Raw genomic sequence first — 22850 nt, forward strand, 5'->3', positions numbered from 1 at the left:
AAGGCCATTCTTAACTTTTTTATGTGTCGTTTTCATTACTGTGTGTAATCATGCTGTCATTTTTAAATTGACCTTAAAAGAGAGGGGGCTGGTATGAAAAGAGTAACGCAGTGCTCCCTTTTAAGTGGGATATAGAATATCTCCAGTTTTAGGGGACCCGGGGGTTACTCCCCCGGAGGAAATGATCTAAAATAGATATAAAATTCTGCATTTTGAAGTCTTATAAGGGTTAATTGGAAATAATAGGCAAATAATTTTTTTTTTAAGTTTTACGCTTTAAAAGTGCTTTGTGATGCAAGTTAATACTTTAAAAGAAATGGTGCACACATTTAGAGAATAGGTATCAAGAGAGTAACATACTACCCATTTGAACAATTCTTAATTTATACATTTGATAAGAAATAAAATTGAAGCACACTTTGCTTAGGAGTTTCAAAGACTTGTCTAATTATTTTCAAGGTTTGGTTGGTTAGATTGGGTTTTTGGTTCAAGAGCCCTTGTGGGCTATACTGCGCCAATTCTTTTCAGGGATTTTAGAACCTATCAATAATTTGCACTTTCCAGCCTCTGAAATTGTGTAGTAGATTATACACTTGTACAGTATTGTTCAAACTTTGTAAGAAACGGCTATTTTAAGTTTAAAAGAAAAAATAAACTTTAATTTCTTATTCAAAAAAGAAAAAATCATGATTTTTTTTTGTTATAAGATTTTGGAAGATAAGTTGTTACTATATAAACTCCTCCCAAAACTGGGGAGCATTGTCCCCTTTGCCCCCTCCCCCCTATAAATCCACTCCTGTACTGTTCAAAAACGAAAAAATTATGATTTTTTTTTTTAATTTTTGGAAGATGTGTTGTTACTACATAAAGTCCTCCCAAAACTGGGGGGCATTGCCCCCCTCTGACCCCCCATAAATCCGCCCATGTGTCTATGTTCTTTTTGTTAAATTAGCTTTGTCAATATTTTTTCAAATATTAAGGTTAGTAAGAAACTTATGTTAAGAAAATTACGTTCATAAATAATAGCAGCTTTTAAATTGTTGTCATAGATATTGGATGTGTTTATTTTTTCTGTTTCATCTTTAAATGAATTCAATGTTTTGCAGTTTTTTACATTTCTGGATGCTAAAGGATTGAGATATTATATACTGTTTGGGTTACTTGGATTAATGAGCATTCAAGGAGCCTTAAATATAAAGCATCAAAGAGCTATTATTGGAGAATTTCATAATCCTGATCTAGAAGAACTTATATCATGGATTAATTCAACTTTGCCTGAAAGTAAGAATTAGTAAAATATTTGTTGTTGTTGTTGTCGTGTGCCATCTAGGCTTGTAATTTGGGGTGCACTGCTTCACTTTTCCTTAATTTTATTGTTTTAACTATGTTAATAATATGTATATTTTTAAAGAAATTCGAAGGTGGCGTGTTTTAGACATTGAAGGTTGAAATTCACAGTGAATAGAACCATGGTGAACACAAGAAAACATTCACACCGTTGACACACAGTGAACCTTGAAACTTAAACCTGTCGTGAGAAAGCCATGTTTTACATCTTTACTTTAATGTTGAAATCCCTGTGAAAAAAGAAATTGTTTAAGACTACAACATTTTGTTTTCACCACGCTATTTCCCTCATCCCAAAGCAATGACAGAGATAACAATTTTGTTACCAGATTCTTTGTAAACCAACCATGTTATATGTTATAAAGAGCTGCCTCTGTTGTTTCCTTCCCCCCTGTAATCGCTCAGATTTGTGTGTTCTAAAAATTGTTCTTTGATTCCATTTGTCATGTTGACAAATTTTGTTTTTCAAATTTTTAAATCATATTTTTTTTTACTACTATTAGTGGTATTATTGTCTATCCAAGATGTATGAACGAACACATGAAAGTTTATACAGATCAGAGAGGTACCCCAATAATGTATAAATAAGCTTCCGTTCCATCTTTTCTGTAGCTTCAAAACCAGATTTATATTGTAAAAAGAAGACTGAACGTGTTCCTTTATTATGTGTTTTACTTCCCACTGATTATGTGTTTATAATTCTCAATATCAGTGTTTAAAATTTGTTTTTTAGATGCTGTATTTGCTGGTCCAATGCCAACAATGGCAAATATACTCTTGTCAACTCGAAGACCCATTGTGAATCATCCTCATTATGAAAATGCAGGCTTAAGGTAGCATCTGCTTGATATTTTGAGTTCATTTAATTTCAAGTAACTACAAAACTTTTAAAAAATAAAATTGTAATGTAATTAAAATAAACTACTGCTGCTATTAAGAAACAATAGCAGTTAGTAGTTGAACATTCATTCTCATGCCTGAAGCAAGTTAAAACATTTTTATGCTCGAGCAGGTGAAAAACAGATTCGATTTTTTTGGGACAAATTCAGTATCATTTCACTATGTGACTCACAGTTCGGGTTGGAATAAATTTGTACAAAATATTTAATGTTAAACAAAAGGAAAGGTGACTTTTATTTAGTTGCACTAATTTACTATACAGTCAAACCTCGTTATCGCGACACCTGAATTTCACGACACTTCGGAAGTCACGTCACTTTTTCAAAGTCTCGAACCTATGCCATAGTTTTAATGTTAAGTGACTCCGTGTTTTACGACAGTTTTTTAGGGCAACTCCGTTTGAGGTACTGTAACAACTTAAAAAAGAAAAAAATAATATATTCTTTGTTTTAAGATTTTTGAAGATGTATTGTTACTATTTTAAGTCCTCCCAAAACTGGGGGGCATTGCTATATAAATCCTTGCTCCTAATAATTGCTCCTATAAATCCACCCATGCCCTTCTGAACTAGTCAAAAAAGAAAAAATTGATTTTTTAAAAAGTTTTTGGAGGATGTGTTGTTACAACATAAAGTCCTCCCAAAACTGGGGGGGAGGGCATTGCCCCCCTTTGCCACCCCCCATAAATCCGCTCATGCAATAAGAAAAAAATAAGCTCTGACAGAGGCAAGTCCAATCCTGGACTTAAATAAACTAAACCTCCTGTTTTCTATTTCTGAGAATACCTTAAGGTTCGAGACAGACTTGGATAAAATGAAAAGCTTTCTGCGAACACAAATCCTATCTGGAAAATTTTCTGCAAATAATTATTTTGCCTAACTCACCCTTGAATAAAAAATTAAATTTATATTCAAATATGAAAGAGAAAAAAAAGTGCTTTAAATCATTTTTTTTTTACAACGTATAGTTTGTGCTTATTTTTCACCAACTGAAAAAAACTACCAAAACCATTATTTTTTTCACAATGTGCTTGAAAATGCTTCAACAGAAATAAACTGGGATTAAAAAAAAAAAAAAATTAACGTTAGCAGTATGAAAAAAATTTCTGCAGAGCCAAAAAATTTTCTGTGAATGCCCTGTGCATGTTCATATATATTATGCAAGACTGGTTCAAGAGTCCGTTTCCATTGGACACAGACCTCCTACCACAGTAGGTAAGAGCCTGTGAGACTCTTGATCAATTCCATAAACTTGGCCTGTGAAGTTTCATGATTACATGCAACACTGAAATGAAGCAAACATCACAGCTAATAGGGAGGGGAACATTTTGAGCTTTACTATAAAATTTAAAACTTGTATGTTGTACTCCAATTACGCTTAAAAAAAAACTTTTTACATTGCTTATTATCTTTTATTTGCATGATGATCATGATGCAATTACAGTGACAACATTTTAGGCCTTCAATTTCACTGTGTATGTTCTTACTCTTCATAACATGACACACCCACTCAACTGTTTGAACTACCTTGTCTAAGTTGAAACTAAATTCCAGGACTGTGGAATTGGAGGAAAAATGACAGACTCCGGGAATTTTATAGACTTTGAGACTCCAACTCGTTTGCCCCAAAATCTGTCCCTCTTCGACACCGGAAGCGCTAGCAGAGTTGTGGACTTTGAGGGAAGTTTCCGGCTCTTGGAATTTCAAACCTTTGACTCTTGACTCCTTTACTCCAAACTCAGTCCAACAGCAACAGCATAGCCCTGCTAAGTGCAGTTATATAGAACTTCTGAATTTGTCAAAGGCCTTCACAATCAACATGAAATAATTTTTAAAAAATATTTTTTTGAAAAGATGAGGCTATATTCTTCTTGTCTTGAGGATATAACATACTTGTCATAACGCATCTTGGCAAGAAAAGTGACACAACTCAAAAAAAAAAAAAAAAAAAAAAACAGCAATGGAGAAAATTTAGGTTTTATGCAATAGTAGTTTTAAGAGGTTTAGTCTTGAATAATGCAATACTTGCAACAAAAAATATTAAATGGTGTTTACTGGTTGGTTTTCGATGTTTAAATGAATAATGCATCTTTAAAGTTCGAAAATGTTCTATCTAAATTATGAAATTTTAATAATGTGTCACTATTGTTTTTTTCATTTTTACGCCACCATGCACCAGTTATGAAATCTAACTTTGTTGTAGTTTCTGTGGTAAGAAAAGAGCATTAAATTTAGGTTTTAAATCAATAGTCAATACATTTTCCCCAAATTTCGAGTTGTGTCACTTTTCTTGCCAAGGTGCGATAATATCTTGTGTTGATCCTCAAAGCAAAAGTTTGAGTGTGCTATTGATACTACAATATTAAAGCCTCAATTGAGCACAAACCAATTTGTAGACCTATTATTTTGGGGTTAGGGATTATTCAGTATGATAAGTTTTTTAACAGTAAGTATATTATTAAAGATGAAAATAGCAAAAGTGTATTACAGATTTTTTACAAATATATTAAAGTATTTAATCCTTTTCTCCTCTACAGGGAAAGAACTCATAAAGTATATCAAATATTTAGTCGAAAACCTGTGGCAGAAGTCCATCGAAAGCTTTTATCAATGAAGATAAATTACATTGTTCTTGAACGCAGCTGGTGTTTTGGGCGAAGAAGGTGCATTATTTGATTTTTATTATTTTAAGTCACAAAATTTCACTGTTTAAACTTTTTACAGCAGGGTTAATTATGTTTACAGCTGCATGTAATTGAGCTCCATAATGAGACTGTCATATAAACATTCTTGAATTTGTGTTTCTAATCCAAGAAATTTCATTTCTTGAAACTTAGTCTGCTTAAAATACAATAGGATATTCTTTATTGCAGAGAAGGCTGTGCAATGGTAGATTTATGGGACTTAGAAGATCCTGAAAATAAAGAGCATGAAAATGTGTGTCAAAAAATAGTAAAGAGTCCTCATCCATTCCGAAAAGTGTTCAGAAATTCTGTTTATACAGTTTTAGCTGTATAAGTGATTTTTTAAATTGTCTCTACATTTGATTGATATTTTATGTTTTTCACAAAATGTGCAGTAGTAATGATGTTCACCTTAACTATAAATTGAATATTGCATTTATTTATTATTTTTTTTAATGTGTCCTTATGTCTAATAATTTTGTAATTTTAATTCAAACTCAATCATTCCTGCTTCCGCTCTTTTTTTTTACCATACTACCATTACCAAGTATAATTATTAAGAGTATTTCTGTTATATTTTAAAGTATATGGGAAAGTAATTCCAAAATTCAATCATCATGCTAAGTAATTTAGACAAATATTAAATGGATGTTTAGTGTAAAAAAAAAATTCTTTATATAAGGTGTTTTCAAAAGGATAGGGTTTCATACAAAGAAAAACACAAACAAAATACTTTTACTGGCATTCAACTGGCAATGCTTTTAGTAACGGTTGTACAGTGCCTGGAAACTGTCTGCAATTGCTTTGTTTTTTTTTGGTATTGCTTGAAGCACCATAGCAACATTTTTTACAGGGCCCCTTCTAGTTTTATAAAACTTTGAAACATGATTAAAAATACATTTTAATCTTGCTCTTTTCCTTGCCGCCCTATTGCTGTCATACCTCTTAGCCACCCTCATGAGGGAGGCATGCATATCTGTGAACAATATGGCTCACTCTTTAGACCAGTGGTTCCCAACCTTTTTAGCTGTGGGCCCACCAATTATGTAGAAAACACCATTGAGGCCCACTAACTACTGTATATTACTTGCACACCTAAAATTACTTTCTGGGGGCGGGGGGAGTAGTGGCTTCTGCTCATAGTCCTTAAGTAATAACTGGTATTAGGATTGAAAGTGTGGTAAAAACAAGGTTTCTGGAGACGTTAAATCCCTTCTCCCCTCATGCTGCAACACTGATACTGTAAAAAAAAGTAAGTTTCAAAATAATTGTTGAGAAAGAAAATAACTGTATTGCATTCACACTTAGGTGGCATAGCTGTAAGAAAACTCAAAGTCGTGAAAGTTAAAGCTCCATGGGATTTTTGACACTGTTTTTACTCTACGAGGGAGTTCATATCTGGATTGAAACTGGATAGACTGGTAGTCTGAAATAACGCCGAATATTCACTGCATTTCTACATTATTTTTAAAAAGAACTGCAATGAAAAGTTGCATTTAATTAGGTAGGTTGTCGAAAAGCCACTCAAGTGTCTCAATTCATTGGTTATAGTCATGCCAATTCAAAAAAGGATGCACATTTTTGAAGCTTGAAGCTATATCTAGTTTTTTACACAATTTTCTTCAAAGGAGTCTCTGATTCATTAGATTTCACCTTCAATTATAGGGGAAAGTCTTAAGAAAAATAAAAAATCTTAATTTTAAAAGTTCCTTACTTATTGGCTATGAGACAAGGAGAGCTTTTGAGTGATATGTTAAACTTATAAGTCGTATTATCGGAAAAACGGAAATTAAGACCCCAAGATATAACTTGGTTCAGATTCTCGACCAGTGTTCACGATACGATAACGCACTGTTCACGGCTCACTTGTGGGCCGCGGCCAATGGGTTGTGAACCACTGCTTTAGGCTACTATTTTTTTTTCTGACTATTCTCGAAGACAGCCAGTAATCATCCAAATATGTCGCTCATTTGATATTATCTGGAGATCTACTTGTGGACATCGAGTGCTTGTGGACAGTCAACCTAAATGCAGTGGAACTCTATGTTGCAAAATGTCAAGTACTTCATTTTGGCAATGGAAATAATCATGTAAGCTATAATTTACAGGGATCCATTTTATACTTAGAAGAAAGTGTTGATCTGGGTATCTTAATTAGCCAAAGTTTAGTCAGCAGTGTAATTTTGCATGCAACAAGCCAACATGTTGTGTTTTATCCCTTGGTCCATTTTGCATAATAAGATAATTTCTTCTTGATACACAGTTTGCTAAAACCTCATTTGGAGTATGCTGTTCAGTTATAGTCTCCTTTTTAAGAAAGATATTAACTTATTGGAAAGAGTTCAAAGAGCCACTAGATTAGTAAATAGACTTTCAGATTTAGATAATGATTCCAGGGTTGAAAGTGCTTGTTCGGTGCAACAGGGACTCAAGTTTTTACAACTCACTTGAGTGTTTCGATTTTAAAGATTAATTGATGAGACTTCATGGGAAAGGATTAATGATTAAGTTCTATTGCATGTAAACATGCATTGCATTTATCTATTTCATAAATCTGAAAATTATATACTCCTAATGATGTTGAACCAGTTAAAAATTAGATTCATGTATTTGCTATCAGTCAAAAATGTTTAGTACATTTTCTCCCTCCTTTTCCCAAGAAAGGAATTTTCTTTAGTCTGCTTAAATTTATGAAGTAATTTAGCAAAATGCAATCATTTTGCTTCATGAAGAAAAATTAGAATTTTCTTTCTGAAAGTGTTGATATGTTTGAACTGTAATACTTAAAAAGTTTGTTAGTGATTTTTGGCCAAATTTTGACATTTATAGTTCATGCCCCACTTTTGTGTAGGAAATAGTTAAAATGATCTTTTTGTTCAATGTTATACATTTAAACATTTTAAATTTCAGTGTTTGAAATCAAAATTTAATTTCTATAATTTCATAAGCAGATATTTTTGCATTAATTCTCAGCCTTACTGTGCATGTTGGAGAGACTTGCTGTGCTAGGGCAAGTCCTTCATTTGAATATATATTATGCATGATTATTAGGAGGATTTAAATAATCCACCTTCATAAGTTAAAATCACTAAAACAATAATTTACGGTATGGGTAATCAAGTATTTTCTATTTTATTTCCTTTTATTTACTGTGATAGGTAGGTTGAATTAAGGTTTTAATTTGTTTTTGGTGCATGCATTACTGGCTCATTAATGCTAATATCATTGAATGTATTTTTCCTAACTGTATTTTATATTTTTATCACAAAACTATTTGTCAACAGTTTGAAATTGAATCTTTTATGATTAAACCAATAATACGAAATTAACTTATGGTTAAACCTGAATAAAACAGGAAACTTTGTTTTTAAACTTGTAAAACTGACGAAAGCTTAGTTATAGCAGTGAAAACAAAGGGAAGTGGACATTTTCAATTTTGAGTAAAACCAGTTTTAAGTTGTGGTTCTTGATAAGCTATCAGTGAAAGGTTTTTCTACATCATGCTGCAAAGCAGCACCTTCCTAGGCTACTAGTACAATCCCTTGCTGTAAAATAGAGGAAAGGTTCATCTACCATTTTTACTGGTTTTCTCAAAATTTTTAATTTTGGCACTTGCATCCCTTTGCTTCTCACTGCCTCAATTGGTGTTTACCACGTGCAAAATATTTTGGTTTTGATTATTGAGAAACTACAAAGTATTTTAAAGACCAATATGTATTCTACCAGCAGTTTAATTTGTCATTATATTTTTACACAAAATGGGTGCCAAATTTTACCTGTGAGAATTTTAAAGCATATTTTGTATAGAATATGATGTAGTGTATAAAAATAAAATTCATTATTACTAAGTATTTTGTATTTCCCTGTTCTGGTTAAATGCCAAGAGATTTTGGTTGAAATATTTTTTAGATACAAAAGTATTATCCAAAACATGTCTTCCATTATACTGGAAAGGTCATATCTAATTATATTTCATATATACCTCCCTTCATTAAATTTTTTAATGTATTTAAAGAATTTATTCACAATTATTTACATGTTTTTAATGCTAGAACACTGTAACATTAAGTAGATCCAAATCTTGCAATTGTCTCTGTTGTTAATATGAGAAAATCCATGATAGAATTAACTGCAGTCCTTAATTTCTTGATATCTTTAGAAGTTATTTTTCTAAAAAGAGATGAAAGAATTAATGAATAACTAAATTTATTGTCTATTCAGCAAATTTGAATTGTCAAATGTTTCAAATAGGGTACTAAATGACTTGTTATGAGCATGGTTTGGATTGTTGTTGAACTGTGATGTTGCAATTATAGTTAGTGGGCAAAACTAATTTTCACTGGGTTAGAACTTGGAAAGTGCACTTTTATAACTGTAAAATTAATGAAGTTTTAACTATGATTTATTTTTACTTTTTGAAATAAATTGGAACACTCTGAGTTGATCAGTTATGGTCAAGCTAAAAACTAGTAATGGTCATGCTAGTTAAATTTAATTATTTTCAGGAACTAGTGTCAGGTGGGGTAAAATAGGTATAAAATAGCCTACTTTTGGATTTTCACTCAAGTATTTTTGTCAAAATATTTCGTATTTTCTTTTTTTTTTTGTTTTAGGCCCCAAAGCAGAATACTTTATGATGTTCTGCAACGTAAAATTACTTGACCAAAATTGTTTTGCAAGTACTTCAAGCTTTGTACTCAAAAAAAACGTGAGTTTCCACAAATAGGGTGCCAAAAAGCAAAATCGTTTGATATAGGAGTTTTTTTTTTTTTTTTGACTGTTGCTATTTATTTCTGTGCAAATGAGATTTCTGGAAACATCACAGCTTTCAACTAAATAACTAATTAAGAGCACTGAATTTGGAAAATTAGTTGACCATGAAAACTAGAAAATCAAAAAACTTTAACAAGGTGTCAAACCTAAACCGATTGAGATTCTCCAAAAATAGTTTATATGCTTTCTAAAATGCATAGAAAGAGCACAGATACAAAATTTTATAAAAATCCGAACCTTGGGAGGAGTAATTTTTAAAACTAAGACATCCATTACTTGAATATAAAAATTTACAACAACTTTTGATATGCATACAATTCATTTCTTGTGTTAAAACAGTTTATTAAGTCAAAATATTCTGCATAGAAATACCAGGCCCAGTGCCTGTTGATAGCCAGCAACAGGCACTGGGCCTAGCTAGGCTGGTCCTAGTCTATTTATTATATCCAAATGAAGATCAATAACCCTCCTTAAGCTATCTACCTCTTTGCTGACTACAGCCTCTTTCGATAAGCTGTTCCAAGTACCCACAACCTTACTAAAGTAGTAATTTTGAACATTTGAGGTAAAGGGGAAAATTGGAGATATAGCGAAATAAAATCATAAACAAACACTAGTGGATTTCCAGTGAATAATCATAACATAACCACCCCTGTTACATACTTTAATTATTTTAGCAGACATAAAGAAAATGATGTACTTATAAATTCAACTTTATAAAATTATATAATTCAACTTTATATTTAAAATGCAAACTTTAAGTTAATTTGTTAGGTACTCAATTGCTTAAAATAATTTTTTTTTTCAAAAAGTCTGTTTTCACTAAAAATTAGCTTAAGATAATAAAATTCAAAATTGCAAAAATAAATAAGCATATAATTAAACAAGACCAAAGTAATCAATTCTTTAATTCTTTAGTTATTAAAATAAAAAAAGCTAATCTGATGTAGCATGTGTCAAAATAACTTCTAGTTGCCAAAAATATAAAAATATTTACACTATGCAAAAGGACTGAAATCTCAAACAAGGGAAGTGAATTTTTGCGAATTAAGTTGTCATCAAATATACCAATCTAAGGTAACATATATGAAAATAACATCTGATTAGCCAAAATATTTTAATATTTGCAGGATGCAAAAAGATTTAAATTTCAAACACGAGCAATTTTCCGCGAAATCCGAGTAAGTTCAATGTTGCCATGGCTTCCAAATTAATTCCTTTGTTAATTAATGAAATTAAACAAAAAATAAACTAATCTAAGGTACCATATGTCAAAATATCTTTCGGTTGTAAAAAACGTCAAAATATTTACAAGATGCAAAAGGATTGAAATCCCAAACACGGAAGCAATTTTTCGCAATGTTGCATATTGAACACATGTTCAGAAAATTGCATTGGTGAAATACTTTTTTAAAACTTTTAAGCACAATCCGATGATTTTTGGGAGAATTTAAGCACTAAGAAAATTTTTCAAGACTTTAAAACATTTTCAAGGTTTTCAAGCTTTTGAAAATGAACTTTTTTTTTCAAGCACTTTTCAAGGTTTTTCAAGGGCGTATGAACCCTGTATATATTCTTACACAAATTACATAGAAAAACCATGGTTGAGCCTGAATGCAGGGAACCAGAGGCCCTCAAACATGGCACTTTTTCATTTTTTTCAACAAAGTTTGGCAACCCCTAAAAGGCTGTACTGAAGGTCAGTCACAAAATTTAGGATATATTTCAATTTAGGTACTAAATGTCATATTGTCCACACAAGAATTTTTTTGGCTGATGCTTAATGTACAGAAATAATCGCATTTAAAAAAACGCTGATTTGGAAAAACCTTTACGTCGGGCTCCACTTAAAATTTTTACAGGTTCCCAAAAAATTTTTTGGAGGAAAAGAAAAAATATGTATCTTCTAAAATTTTTAAAAGAATCCCCCTTAAAAGTTTGAGCCAAAATCAAAAATGGTGTACATCCAAACACCTCATTTCTACCCAGTTCTTATAAAATCTGGCTCTTAAAATGATTCTTGAAAAAGCTAAGGTATTTGATCAAAACTCAGATGGACTGGGCTTTTTCAAAATAAGAGGCAATTGGAAGGTTAGTGCTGCTCCAGTGATTTGATCATTTTACTTGAAATTTAAAAAATCTGACGATAGAACTGCAGTTTACATCAGTCACGCTGTTTGCAGTGACCGACACTATTGACAGGCAGGAAAAAATTCATGCATGAGAAGAAAGGTTGAAAGTTGGCTAATGCAAGCATGCTTGATTCATATCCATCAGGTTTTCACCAGAAAAAAAAGTAAGTTCAGATACTTTTCAGGAATTGCTCATTTGGAAAAAGAGTGGCACAATACGAAAAAAGGAAATTTTAGAGGAGAAGCATTTGAAGTTTAACTCTTTAGGCAATTTGCTGTAAGAGAAGTAAGTTTGCTGTGCTCTTCAGTGGTTAATATTAGAACAAAAAATCTGTCTTTTCAAAAGAAGATAACGTCATTTAAAGCCCTTTAAGTGAAAAAAAAGAAAATTAAAAATTTTGTATTGTGGCACTCTTTTTCCAAAGAGTGTTATGTGTATTGTAAAAATAAAAGTAGTAGCAGGATATTTATTTATGATAACAATTGAAGTTATATCCATTAGACTAATTCAGTGATTCAATTTAAACTTTCCATGTGCTAGTATTAAAATTGTTCACATCTAAGATATTGGCATAAGTTTATTAAGAATATAAAATAGCCTGCAATCTAAATTTTTCAACATAATAGCTGCAAAACTTGTAGCATGTATTTAATTATGATGTTAAATGATGATTTGAAGAATTTCAAAATGCACTTTCAATATTTCATTATTTTATTTTTAATTACTTATCACACATCTCTTACCATTCCAAACATGCAGTGATGCAATTATTACAAAATGTAAAACTATATTATTTTTTGAAATAGAGAATATTGATTGATAATGGAAGCATTTTTTAAAAATTGTTTTTAATAAATTAGTCAATTATTTTCATCTAAAATTTGATTTTTGTCTACATTCAAGTGGCCAAAACTGGACAAAATTCATTTTATCCAAGGCAGTTTTAATCCTGGTTAAGTTAACAACTGGCCAAAACTCATAGAACCCTATTTAATATAGAGATATTTTACAGAAAATTACTTACATGATTAGGTTATGGTCTTTAACTTCCAGTTTTTTTGTAACACCACCTCGAGTTGGTTCTTGGTCAATTCTCAAGCTGTTAAAGGCAATAGTTGCTTCTTTAACTGTTCCATATGGAATTTCCAATAAACTTAAAATTGTTAAATGTAAATATTTAATAAACTATAAAAGGTACGCCAAATTAGCAAACAAATTGTTTATTTAATATGAAAAGTATAAAATTTTGTTAGAAAACTGATTGATCCATCAACGGCATATATAGGAATTCATTTTAGGAGGATCCCCCGAGAAAAATAATAAGCATACATTAGGAAATAATGTTATCTTGTGTATTAAAATTTTTATTCAAGTGAGTGGTTTCAAATTTATTTTTGGGAGTGGTCAGGGATCCTTCTGCTATAACCCATCCATCTATAGCTAAAAGATTTATTTTTTCTCATTAATTTTAAGGTTAAAAAATAAAGACGATATTTATGTCTAAGGCTGACTTGTTTCTAAAAATTTTAAGGCAGATAATTTAGTGAACATTAATATTTTCAACTCTTTTTATAACTTAGCCTTCAGACTACTACTGTACTAGAAGTAGGCTAACATGATGTTGGTACAGTCAAGTAAGTGCCCGTACTTGGGACGGTTTTGTACTTCTACCCTTAGTAGCATTTTTTACATGTTTTCCATTCGAACGAAGGATTATATTTTAAGGATGTGCCTTAGTACTTCACCTCAGAATAAGGCAGTGGTGTACCCAGGATTCTGATTTGAAGGGGGGGGGGGACATTGGAAAATAAATTCCTGTCTGATAAGGTCGGGGTCCAGGGGGTCGTCCATCGGATTTTTTTTTTAAATTGTTGCATTAAAATGCAATTTTAACCTTTTTCTGGTTAAGTTAGGAGAAAGAAAGGCACAGAGGGCTCAGCAGAAATTTTTAGAAATTGAAGCCTTAAAAACACGATTATAGGTATTACATTTTTGATGTTAGGGTAAGGGATGGAGCTCGGGACTATCCCTGCCCAATCTTTTTAAAAACAGATCAAAAACAATTTCTTCTCAAATTTTTCGAAATTGAAGATCTAAAAACGCAATTTGAGACAAAACCAGGGTCGGACTGGGTTCTCAAAAAGGCGCATGCCAATGGGGGGGGGGGGGGGTCGCAGAAAGTATATAGACGATTATTTTAGGGGAGCGATCAGCGGCGGATCCAGACGATCCTGTTGAGAGGGGCGATTGATTAATTCATTAAGGGGGGGGAGGGGAAATAATGAAAATATAAAATTTTTTAAAAAGTTGTAAGAACTGAAGCATGTTTTTTTTTCCGAATAATGTGCTTTGTTTAAAGAGTTTGAATGAAAGTTATAAGTATTTCGAGTATCACACACACACAAGAATAAAAAAATTGAAAAAAAAAAAATAGTTTCTACTAATATTCTGGATTTATTATAAAAATTAAACCCTTTAACTTTTGATTCGTTTGAAAACTCGTGAAGTTTTTTCAGTTGTTATTCAGGTCTTCAATTGTACTTTTATCCTTATGAAAGAAAGGTTGCAGCACCAAAATGGCATCTCTTTTTATCAGTTTACGTATCTAACATAATGAAATACTAAAATTGCATTTGTAAATAAAATTTGAAGATAGTTTTGGATTTGTTTGTTGATTGAGTTTTGCTTAATATTCGTGCAAAGGAAGGAGTGTTTGCAGGCTTTCTACCGAAAATTTTTGTTTGCAACGAATTTTTAGACTATTTGGAGGTTAACAAGTGGAAGGGAGGTTTGGGGATCCCGTTCCGGTTTAAAAAAAAAAAATTAAGGGTATATTTTCGAAAACACAATTATTTGCTATCTTTGAGTTCTTGAAGGGAAAGATGAGATACATGAGTTCTCCCCAGTCGTTTTACGATAGCTTCAAAAATGCAATTTTAGATATATTTAGTATTGCTAAACACCAGCGGGTTCGGGAGGAATTGAAGTCCTAAAAACGCATTTGTAAGCCATCTTTGATGACGTAGCAGTTGTTGTATAAGACATAAGGTTCAGCTCAGAATTTTTCAACAGAAACTTTTCGATGTAGGAGTTCCAAAAACGCTGTTTTAGAAGACCTTTGAATGATGTTGAAAGATGAGGAAAGAAAGACATGGGGGGCTCCTCTCCGGAAATGTTTTGAAATTGAAGTCTCAAAAACGCAGTTGTAAGCCATCTTTTATAACGTAGGGGGAAGGAACGATGTTTGGAACTTTCCATCGGAAATTGTTGGAAATTGGAGCTTTGAAATACGATGGTTATATAGCCATCTTTGGTAGCGTAAAGGGAAGGGATGGAGTCGGGATTTAACCCTCAACTTTTCAATATTGAATATTCAAAAATGTAATGTTAGTAGCCCTTCATTGACGTTAGGAGTAGGACTCGAGATCGAGGGCTCTCCCCCGAAATTTTTTCGGAATTGAAGTTTTAAAAACGTAATTGAAAGCCCTCAATAACAACATTTTCAAAAAAGTTTTCGATTCCGGTGATTTTTTCGAAATTGAAGCTCCAAAAAATCAGAAGTTTTGACAATCTTCGATGACATTGGAGAGAGGGGGTTGAGGAACTCTCCCCTGGAATTTTTTTTGAATTAAAGTCATAAAAATACAGTTGTAGACTTTTTTGGGATGTGTGGGGGGGGGGGGGAGAGATTTTGGTGACCTTTTCCCGGATTTTTTTAAACACAATTTTAGACGATTTTTGTTTAGTTGGGAGAGGAGAGATTTTGTGGACTTCCCACTGAAATTGTAAAAACTTAACTGTCGGCCATCTTTGTTAACTTTTATTGGAAGGCACGTTTCAATAGTTTTTTGAATCGAGTGCCAAAAACGGCAATTTACAAAAAATAATGAATAAGTACATTCGGAATTTCTGAAATGTCGCCCAGTGGTTTGATTTCGCATCTTCTGAGTGATTTTTTCACTAGGCGACATTGATGTCACGTGGTCATTATGTTATAAAATGCACTGCTACATATCTATGTGAAATTCAACTTTTTCACTATGAAATTCATTAAAAATAAGTGTAGAAAACTCATAACTTCAATGATGTTAGAAGATAAAGAGAAAAGGTCTAGTGGCCTACATCTCCAGAATTTTTTTTAAATTTTAATCATAAAACGCTACTGCCGTTCATCTTTAATGACGTTAGGGAAAGGAATGAGATTCGAAACTTTCTTCCATAACGGTTTCGAAATCGCAGTTCCAGAATAGGCAGTCTATTTGATTGAAGATTCGAAGGTCTCTCCTTTTTCTTCTTTCTTTTTTTTTAAATGAGAGTCTTAAAAACGCTCTTGTCATCTTTGGAAACATTACGGGAAGGGTGGGGATGGGATAGAAGGAACTTTTCCCGGCAATTTTTCGAAATTGAAACTCTAAAGATGGAAAATTTTAGATAACATCAGGGAAAGCGGGCTCGGAGGAAAATTTTCGAAACTTCAAAATGAGGGGAGGGTATGAGAGCTTTTCGAATCAATTAGAAAACTTTCGTTCTGAATTTGCAAGACAAGTTTTATTTATTTTTTTTTTCAGCAAAGGCGTTTGCATTGCATTTCATCTTAAAAAGTGGGAAGGGCGCACCTGCCCTCGGGCAGGTTGGCAGGTGGGCCAGTCCAAGCCTGGACAAAACCTTGAAAATTTTGGGAGAAGGGGGCAATGGCACAATTGAAGAGCAAACATTCAAACCGTGTTTTCTCCAAAAATGAAAAAAAATGAGTTAGTGATTTTTCTTTGAACTCAACATTAAATAGTACAAAAATATACTATTGTTTTCAACCAAAACATGTTTTTTCCCATTATAAACCTTTTTATAAAATTTAGGTTTCATTCAAAAAGTGTTTCCTCCAGAGCCAGTTTCCAGTCAAACAGTGATTCCTCCAGTCAACCAATCAGAGCTGTTCTTACTGATCACTTGAGCCAGCTATTTCCCAATGTGTCTAGTGTTTCAGAGGTTATGTTATTGTTTGCTTGGTACTATGTTGGGGTTTGTTTGTTTATTTTAGAGCGGTGTGCTTTTACCTAATTTTTTATTAGGGATGGAAGAAATAATAGATGGTGTATTAGTGAGCACTGGAGATTGTGGGACTAGAAAAAGACAGAAATGCTGGGAAAAGGACAGAAGGGAAAAAGAAACGATATTCAACACCTTCAGGTAACAATATTTATGTTCCATGCAAACATTCTAGTAAGACACTTTCATGTACAGATATTAGGCCTAATGATGTTAAGAAACTTAGAGATAGACTTGACAAAGTTGCAGACAAACAGTGACAAGATTCTATTATAGCTTTATTGGTTATTACAAAAAATGTAACTCGATGTAGGCCTAATAACCCACACCAAAACAAATCGCAATCATCAGGCTCACAGCATGCATTTTCTGCTTATTTTATTACTAGTAGCAGTGGTAGGAGAATTCCTGTGTGAAAAAACAATTTCATAGCAATAACTAAAATAGGTCGGACAAGGCTGGCCAATATTGTTACTAAGGTATATGCTGGCGAACCTATTGAAGAAAAGAGAGGAGGGGACAGAAAAAGCCATTTAAGTATTAATAAAAAAAACAAGGTAAGAGAATTTATTTCAAACTTAAAGGTATCAGAAAGTCATTATGGAAGAAACTAGTATGTTGTGGCCATCACGAAACTTTCTTCTATATTTTTCCTTTTTCTGATTTCTCCCCATGCTTGATGAGGAAGCAATATTCCTAACAAAAACAAAATGACACATGCAAAAACTTGACGACCATCCCAATGTCTGAATTATTGCAAAAGCAAAGCAAAGAGCGAAAATTGAAAGTTATTTTAAAAGCCTTGCTTGAATTAATTACAAATATTTTATTTCTTAACAAACATAAGATGGCAACAGTTAAAAATTTTAAATCATTGAGATGATATTTCCGATCATTTCCATACAATTAAAATCACGAGAAATACGCTGACGACAATCAATTACGATTTAGCTTTCTTATTATTGCATTAATAAAACTATTTTTATTCGCAAAAAAAAATATATATCAACACTTCTTGGAGCGATTGGAGTCAAAATTGAACCGAAGCCCGTTTACGTATGGATTCACATATATTCCAAATTTCAACCAGAACGTAGCATTACTTCTCGAGACAGAGCACTCACAATATGAAAAAAGAACGGGCGATTGCGCTACCCCCTTTTTAGCTGTTGACACCAAAATAAAATCAGCTCTTATACCCACTAAGGGCTACTTGTCAAAAAATTTTTGTTTGATTCCGTTTGTTATTTCTTGAGATACAGCAGTCACAATGGACGACAAAAAACGTTCTACAACTCAACCCCCGTTTGAGCTATTGACACCAAAATTGAATCAGCACCTGCTCCTGTTAGGGGCAACATATGGACCCAATTTCGTCTGATTCCGCCAGTTACTTCCTGAGGAATAGCAAGCACGCGTAACTCAAAAAACGTCCCATTGCTCCACCCCCCTTGGAGGAATTCGCGCCAAAAACCAATGGGCACAAGTTCACATAGGGGCACATATGTGTACCAAATTTCGTTCAATTTCATGCGGTAGTTTTTGCTGTAGAGCGGCCACAAAAATTTGGTCACACACAGATGTGACACACATACACACACACACAGACGGACATTTTCCAAAAATAGTCGAAATGGACTCAGCACACCTCAAAACGTTCGAATCCGTCAAAATTCGAAAATTTGCACGAATCCAATACTTTCTTCTATATATTAGATATAGAAGAAAGTAAAAAATCGAAGCAATTGTACTTACACTGTAGATTAAGTATAAAGAAGTTGCACGAAATTTACAATAAAAACTGCAGTGAAGATCTGGACAAAGTTCCTTTCGCTATGTTCAGGAGAATATTTATAAATGAATTTAATATAGGCTTTAAGTCTCCGTCTAGTGACGTTTGCAGCACTTGTTCGCTACTAGACCAGAAAATAAAATCCTGTCCTAAAGGATCTGCAGAAAAAGTGAATCATATGACTGAAAAAAGAATTCATAAGCTAAGAGCCAATGCATTTTACTCTATTATGAAAGAAGACACAGATGAATCAGTCGTTAGTTTATGTTTTGACTTACAACAGATTCAACAGCTACCTAAAACTAATATTCAAGATGCCTATTACTTGAGGCAGTTCAACTTTTACAGCTTATGCATAATGAGTCTGGATTGTCTGAATTCAACATTCTACACTTGGTCTGAAGAGTTAGGAGGCAAAGGCAGTACTGAAATATCGTCGGCCTTACATTGTCATCTAAACAAAGTGGACTTTGAAGGTAAAAAAACTTTGCGGCTGTTTAGTGATGGGTGTATTGCCCAAAATAAGAATAACATAAATCTTCACATGCTTTTGCACTTTTTGTATACAACCAAATCAAGCATTGAAAATATACTATTGTACTTCCCTGTCAGAGGACATAGTTTCCTCCCGGCAGATCGTGTATTCGGTCCTATTGAGAAGATCCTCAGAAAAAATGTAAAGATAACATCGAAAGAACAATACTATGAAATATACAAACAAGTTGGTGATGTAAAAATATTAGGGACTGATTGGAAACTTTTTAATACGAAATCACTTAATGATTATTTAAAAAAACTTACCATTCATATCGGAATTCAAAAGGATAGTTTTAGAGAAAAGTAGGAAAAATGTAAAGGTCAAAGGCTTCAAAAACTACAGATTTGAAGATGTAAGTGAACAGTCTGGAGCAAAACTTCTTAAAAAAGGGATTAATGTCGCCATTGTGAAAAGTGTTGTCTTACAATCTCTTCCTTTTAACCATGGAATATCAGTTGAAAAGAAAAGAGACATAGACAAACTTTTAAACTTAATGTATGGCGAAGAGTGGAAAAATCAACCTGACTTTAATTGGTACAAAGACATTATTTATAATTTACCTGCACGCAATGAAGAAACGGAGGTAGTAGTGTGCGATTGTTTGGATGAGGATATCGGTTTAAGAATTTAAAGATTCCCTACATTATGCAGGACAATTCTTTTTTTTCACTTATAAATTTCTAGCTTTATTTTATAACATAATCAGTTTTTATTATGTCGTTAATTAGTTTTATTCCATTAAAAATGTAATCGTAACAATATAATGAGTTACTATCTTTTTCATTCAAAAAGTGTTTTATCCACATTGAAAACATTCAAAACATGTTTCCTCCTTTGAGTTCGGTCAAAACATGATTTCTTCAAATTTCAAATGCATTTTTCTAATTCATTTTAAGTTTATTAGGTAAAGTACGCTTACAAATCTTACTAGTAACCAGTAATGCAACTAAAAAAATTATAATTGGGGTCTAAAACAAGTTATTTTTTAATTTATTAGTTTTTTGTGTTTCCTGAAAAACTGTATCCGAAGGAGGTAACATGGTTTGAATGTTTGCTCCTCAATTGGAGAATAGTTTTAGGAGGCATTCTTAAAGATTTTCCCATTCGATAGGGGGGGGGGTCTACCCCTGGGAAAATTATTAAATTTTAGTCTTAAGAATACAATTTTAGACGATTTCTGGTGATATTGCGAGGAGAAAAGTTTCTGGGGGCCTTCTGTGGAAATTTTTAGGGATTAAAATCTCAGAAAAGCTATTACATGTAGATATAAAACTTAGCGGCGAAAGTTTTTCGAAATTGAAGTCTTGAAAACACGACTCTATTTGGTAATATTAAGGGCTAAGCAATTTTCCAAAACTGAAGTTTCAAAAAAAGTCTTAAAACAATTTTCGATGTTGCTAGCAGACAAGGTGCTTGGTAGCTTTCTCCTGAATATTTTGCGAAGTTAAAGCCCTGAAAACAACATTTGAGACTCTCTTTAATGGTTTTGGTGGGCTGAAAGACTTTCCGAAGCGTAGCATTTTGAAGTCTCTCTTATTTTTAGACTGACTAGGATAGAGGAAAAAAAGGGGGAAGGGATGAAAGAAATAAGAGCTGTGAGACATGATTAACTGATAAAAAGTCTACAATTCTTGAAAATATTTATTTTAAGGTTTTTTCAAGTTATGAACTTAGAGGGACATGCGTAAACCTTCAATCTGTGACGATTCTAAAATCCCAGCTTGACAAAATGAGTAACACCTTTATGTGGGAGCAGGATCATGCACAGAAATTTTGGGGCCTGTCACAAATGACTTTTCCGGGCCCCTCTCCATTCTTTATCCCTAAATTTCACGCCTAGTTGGCTTCCTTCAGGCTCGAGCCAGCAGGCCCTTCCCCCCCCCCCCTGTGCACACTTCTGTGTGGAGAGCAGTGCATCTTGAACAGTTTGTCAGAATAGTAAAAAAAAAAATCGATCGTCATAAAGATTGAAGCTGGTTGGACAAAGATCAAATGGGTTAATTAATAGCTAAAAAGTACATTTAGAAAATCTGACGATTTGAGAGTAACATAAGGGTGTGGAAGGGTTACGACATAGCAAAAAAAAAGTCTTGACATTATCGAGCGTGGTTGTTTTTCTTATGAGAAAAAATGCAAGAATAACAAAAAAAAATTATTTGCTAATTTTTTTAACCAAAGTAATAAATATCGCCCATCAAGTTCAGAGCATGCACATGCGCAGTAATTGATTAAGTTGGGTAGGTCAATTAGTAGATATGATTGACAGGATTTTTTTCCTTCTGATCAGATTAATAATACCCCTCTAAATTATCGTCAGAGCGATGATTGCAATATCAAGCTGTGTCTTTATAAAAAACTGACACTCTCGAGTATTTCAATATAACAATTTTTATTTTTTTAAAAAATTTGTTACGAGCTTGGTTTTTCCCTAAATGTCAATCTTGAGTTCACTTGACAACCTTTTTGACTTAGCGCAATATATTGCAAAGATCCCCCCCCCCCGAAAAAAAAGTTAAAATACCTATCAAAACTCCCCCTAAAAGTTTTAAGGCTGCAGTCTGCGCCATGACCCGCCCTAAGGTGGACACCCCTGCTTTTGAATATCTAAAGCACTTGGTTGAAAAAACCATCATTCTAAGACATCAAAATATTGCATTCTTCCTCCTCTTTCTGTCCTTATGAATAGAAAGCACTGCAAATGAAACACTTTAAGACAAATGCTTAAAATGTTTATTTCGGTTTGAAGAGTTTTTCTGTCACACGAAAACAAAAATGAGAAACTCAGGTGCTCAATGCAAGACCGCGGACTAAAACGGAAAACCCTGCTTCAGTGTCTATCATTTTACTTTACTTTTACTTCGTCACGCCTCCGTCGCCATTTCTAATATGCACCAGTACCATGCAAAAATATAAACGCATGATTAACAGACATAGTGACTTAAAAATATAATTTCGCAGTTATTCTCCAAACACCCAGCAATCTGAAACGATCTGCAGCATAATGTTTACATTGTAGTGCAGTGACAACAAAACGATGTGGATCTCAGTTTTATCACAGAAGCGTACACATGTATTATCCCAAAGCAACGTTACTGATTGCTCTATCAGAGTGAAAAATTCTTTTTCATGATATAATTACAAAGGATACGCAAAAGCTAAATCAAAATCATTTGAAAAGTTTGAATTATTCGCGTAGTCTTCAGCCATGATGTAAAAAGTTGAGATGTAGCAGTAAAGTGATTACAACAGTATTTTTTCCCAACTAATGAAATCGAGAATGATGAGTTAGGAAATTTAATAAAAAAAACACTTCTAATTCGAATCAATCGTAACTATTATTTGCAATCCTCCCCCTTCTTAGGCTTGCGTTTGACGAGCTCAACTGGTAGCTACCGGTTAACCGATCACGTGATAGCTAATGATTTTAATCAGTCAACCAATCAACAGCTTAAAAGGGTAACCGGTTATGTAACCGATTGATGATAGAATTTTACGGTTAGTAACCGGTCAGTCACCGGTAGACCGGTGAGGTTCGTCGAAAGCAACCTCTGTCGTCTGCTACGTTTTGAACTATACCACCACTTTCATCGCCAAAATATATCTTTCTGTTTTGAACTGCTGTCATTCGAAGTATGGAGT

General features: G+C 33.0%; 2 protein-coding genes across 2 annotated transcripts in view; one reads left to right on the forward strand and one right to left on the reverse strand.

Annotated features, from left to right (window-relative positions):
* Window positions 1–5263, forward strand: part of LOC129226910 (probable C-mannosyltransferase DPY19L1) — a 126347-nt gene extending 121084 nt beyond the window's left edge. Inside the window, exons 17-20 of the mRNA XM_054861540.1 lie at window positions 1107–1281; window positions 2081–2180; window positions 4783–4908; window positions 5119–5263. Coding sequence (XP_054717515.1) covers window positions 1107–1281; window positions 2081–2180; window positions 4783–4908; window positions 5119–5263 — 546 coding nt within the window. The remainder of the gene's footprint in view (window positions 1–1106; window positions 1282–2080; window positions 2181–4782; window positions 4909–5118) is intronic.
* Window positions 5264–8933: 3670 nt separating this feature from the next.
* LOC129226108 (uncharacterized) lies at window positions 8934–22438 on the reverse strand. The gene is made up of 3 exons (XM_054860705.1): window positions 22360–22438; window positions 12860–12988; window positions 8934–9099 (listed from the first exon to the last, which is right to left on the reverse strand). Exons 1-3 carry the CDS (start codon window positions 22416–22418, stop codon window positions 8994–8996), a joined length of 294 nt encoding a protein of 97 aa, XP_054716680.1. The 5' UTR covers window positions 22419–22438; the 3' UTR covers window positions 8934–8993.
* Between the last annotated feature and the right edge of the window lie 412 nt (window positions 22439–22850).

This window comes from Uloborus diversus, chromosome 7 (assembly GCF_026930045.1).
Source record: "Uloborus diversus isolate 005 chromosome 7, Udiv.v.3.1, whole genome shotgun sequence".
Lineage (NCBI taxonomy): Eukaryota > Metazoa > Arthropoda > Arachnida > Araneae > Uloboridae > Uloborus > Uloborus diversus.

What these genes read in the sequence shown, in the direction of transcription:
- LOC129226108 (XM_054860705.1), bottom strand. Translation starts at nt 22,418, where the DNA reads ATGGCTGAAGACTACGCGAATAATTCAAACTTTTCAAATGATTTTGAT. An exon ending in GATTTTGATTTAGCTTTTGC is followed by an intron (nt 12,989 to 22,359) that starts GTATCCTTTGTA and finishes AACAATTTTAAG; the next exon opens with TTTATTGGAAATTCCATATG. An exon ending in AAAGACCATAACCTAATCAT is followed by an intron (nt 9,100 to 12,859) that starts GTAAGTAATTTT and finishes ATCTCTTTTTAG; the next exon opens with AAAAATAACTTCTAAAGATA.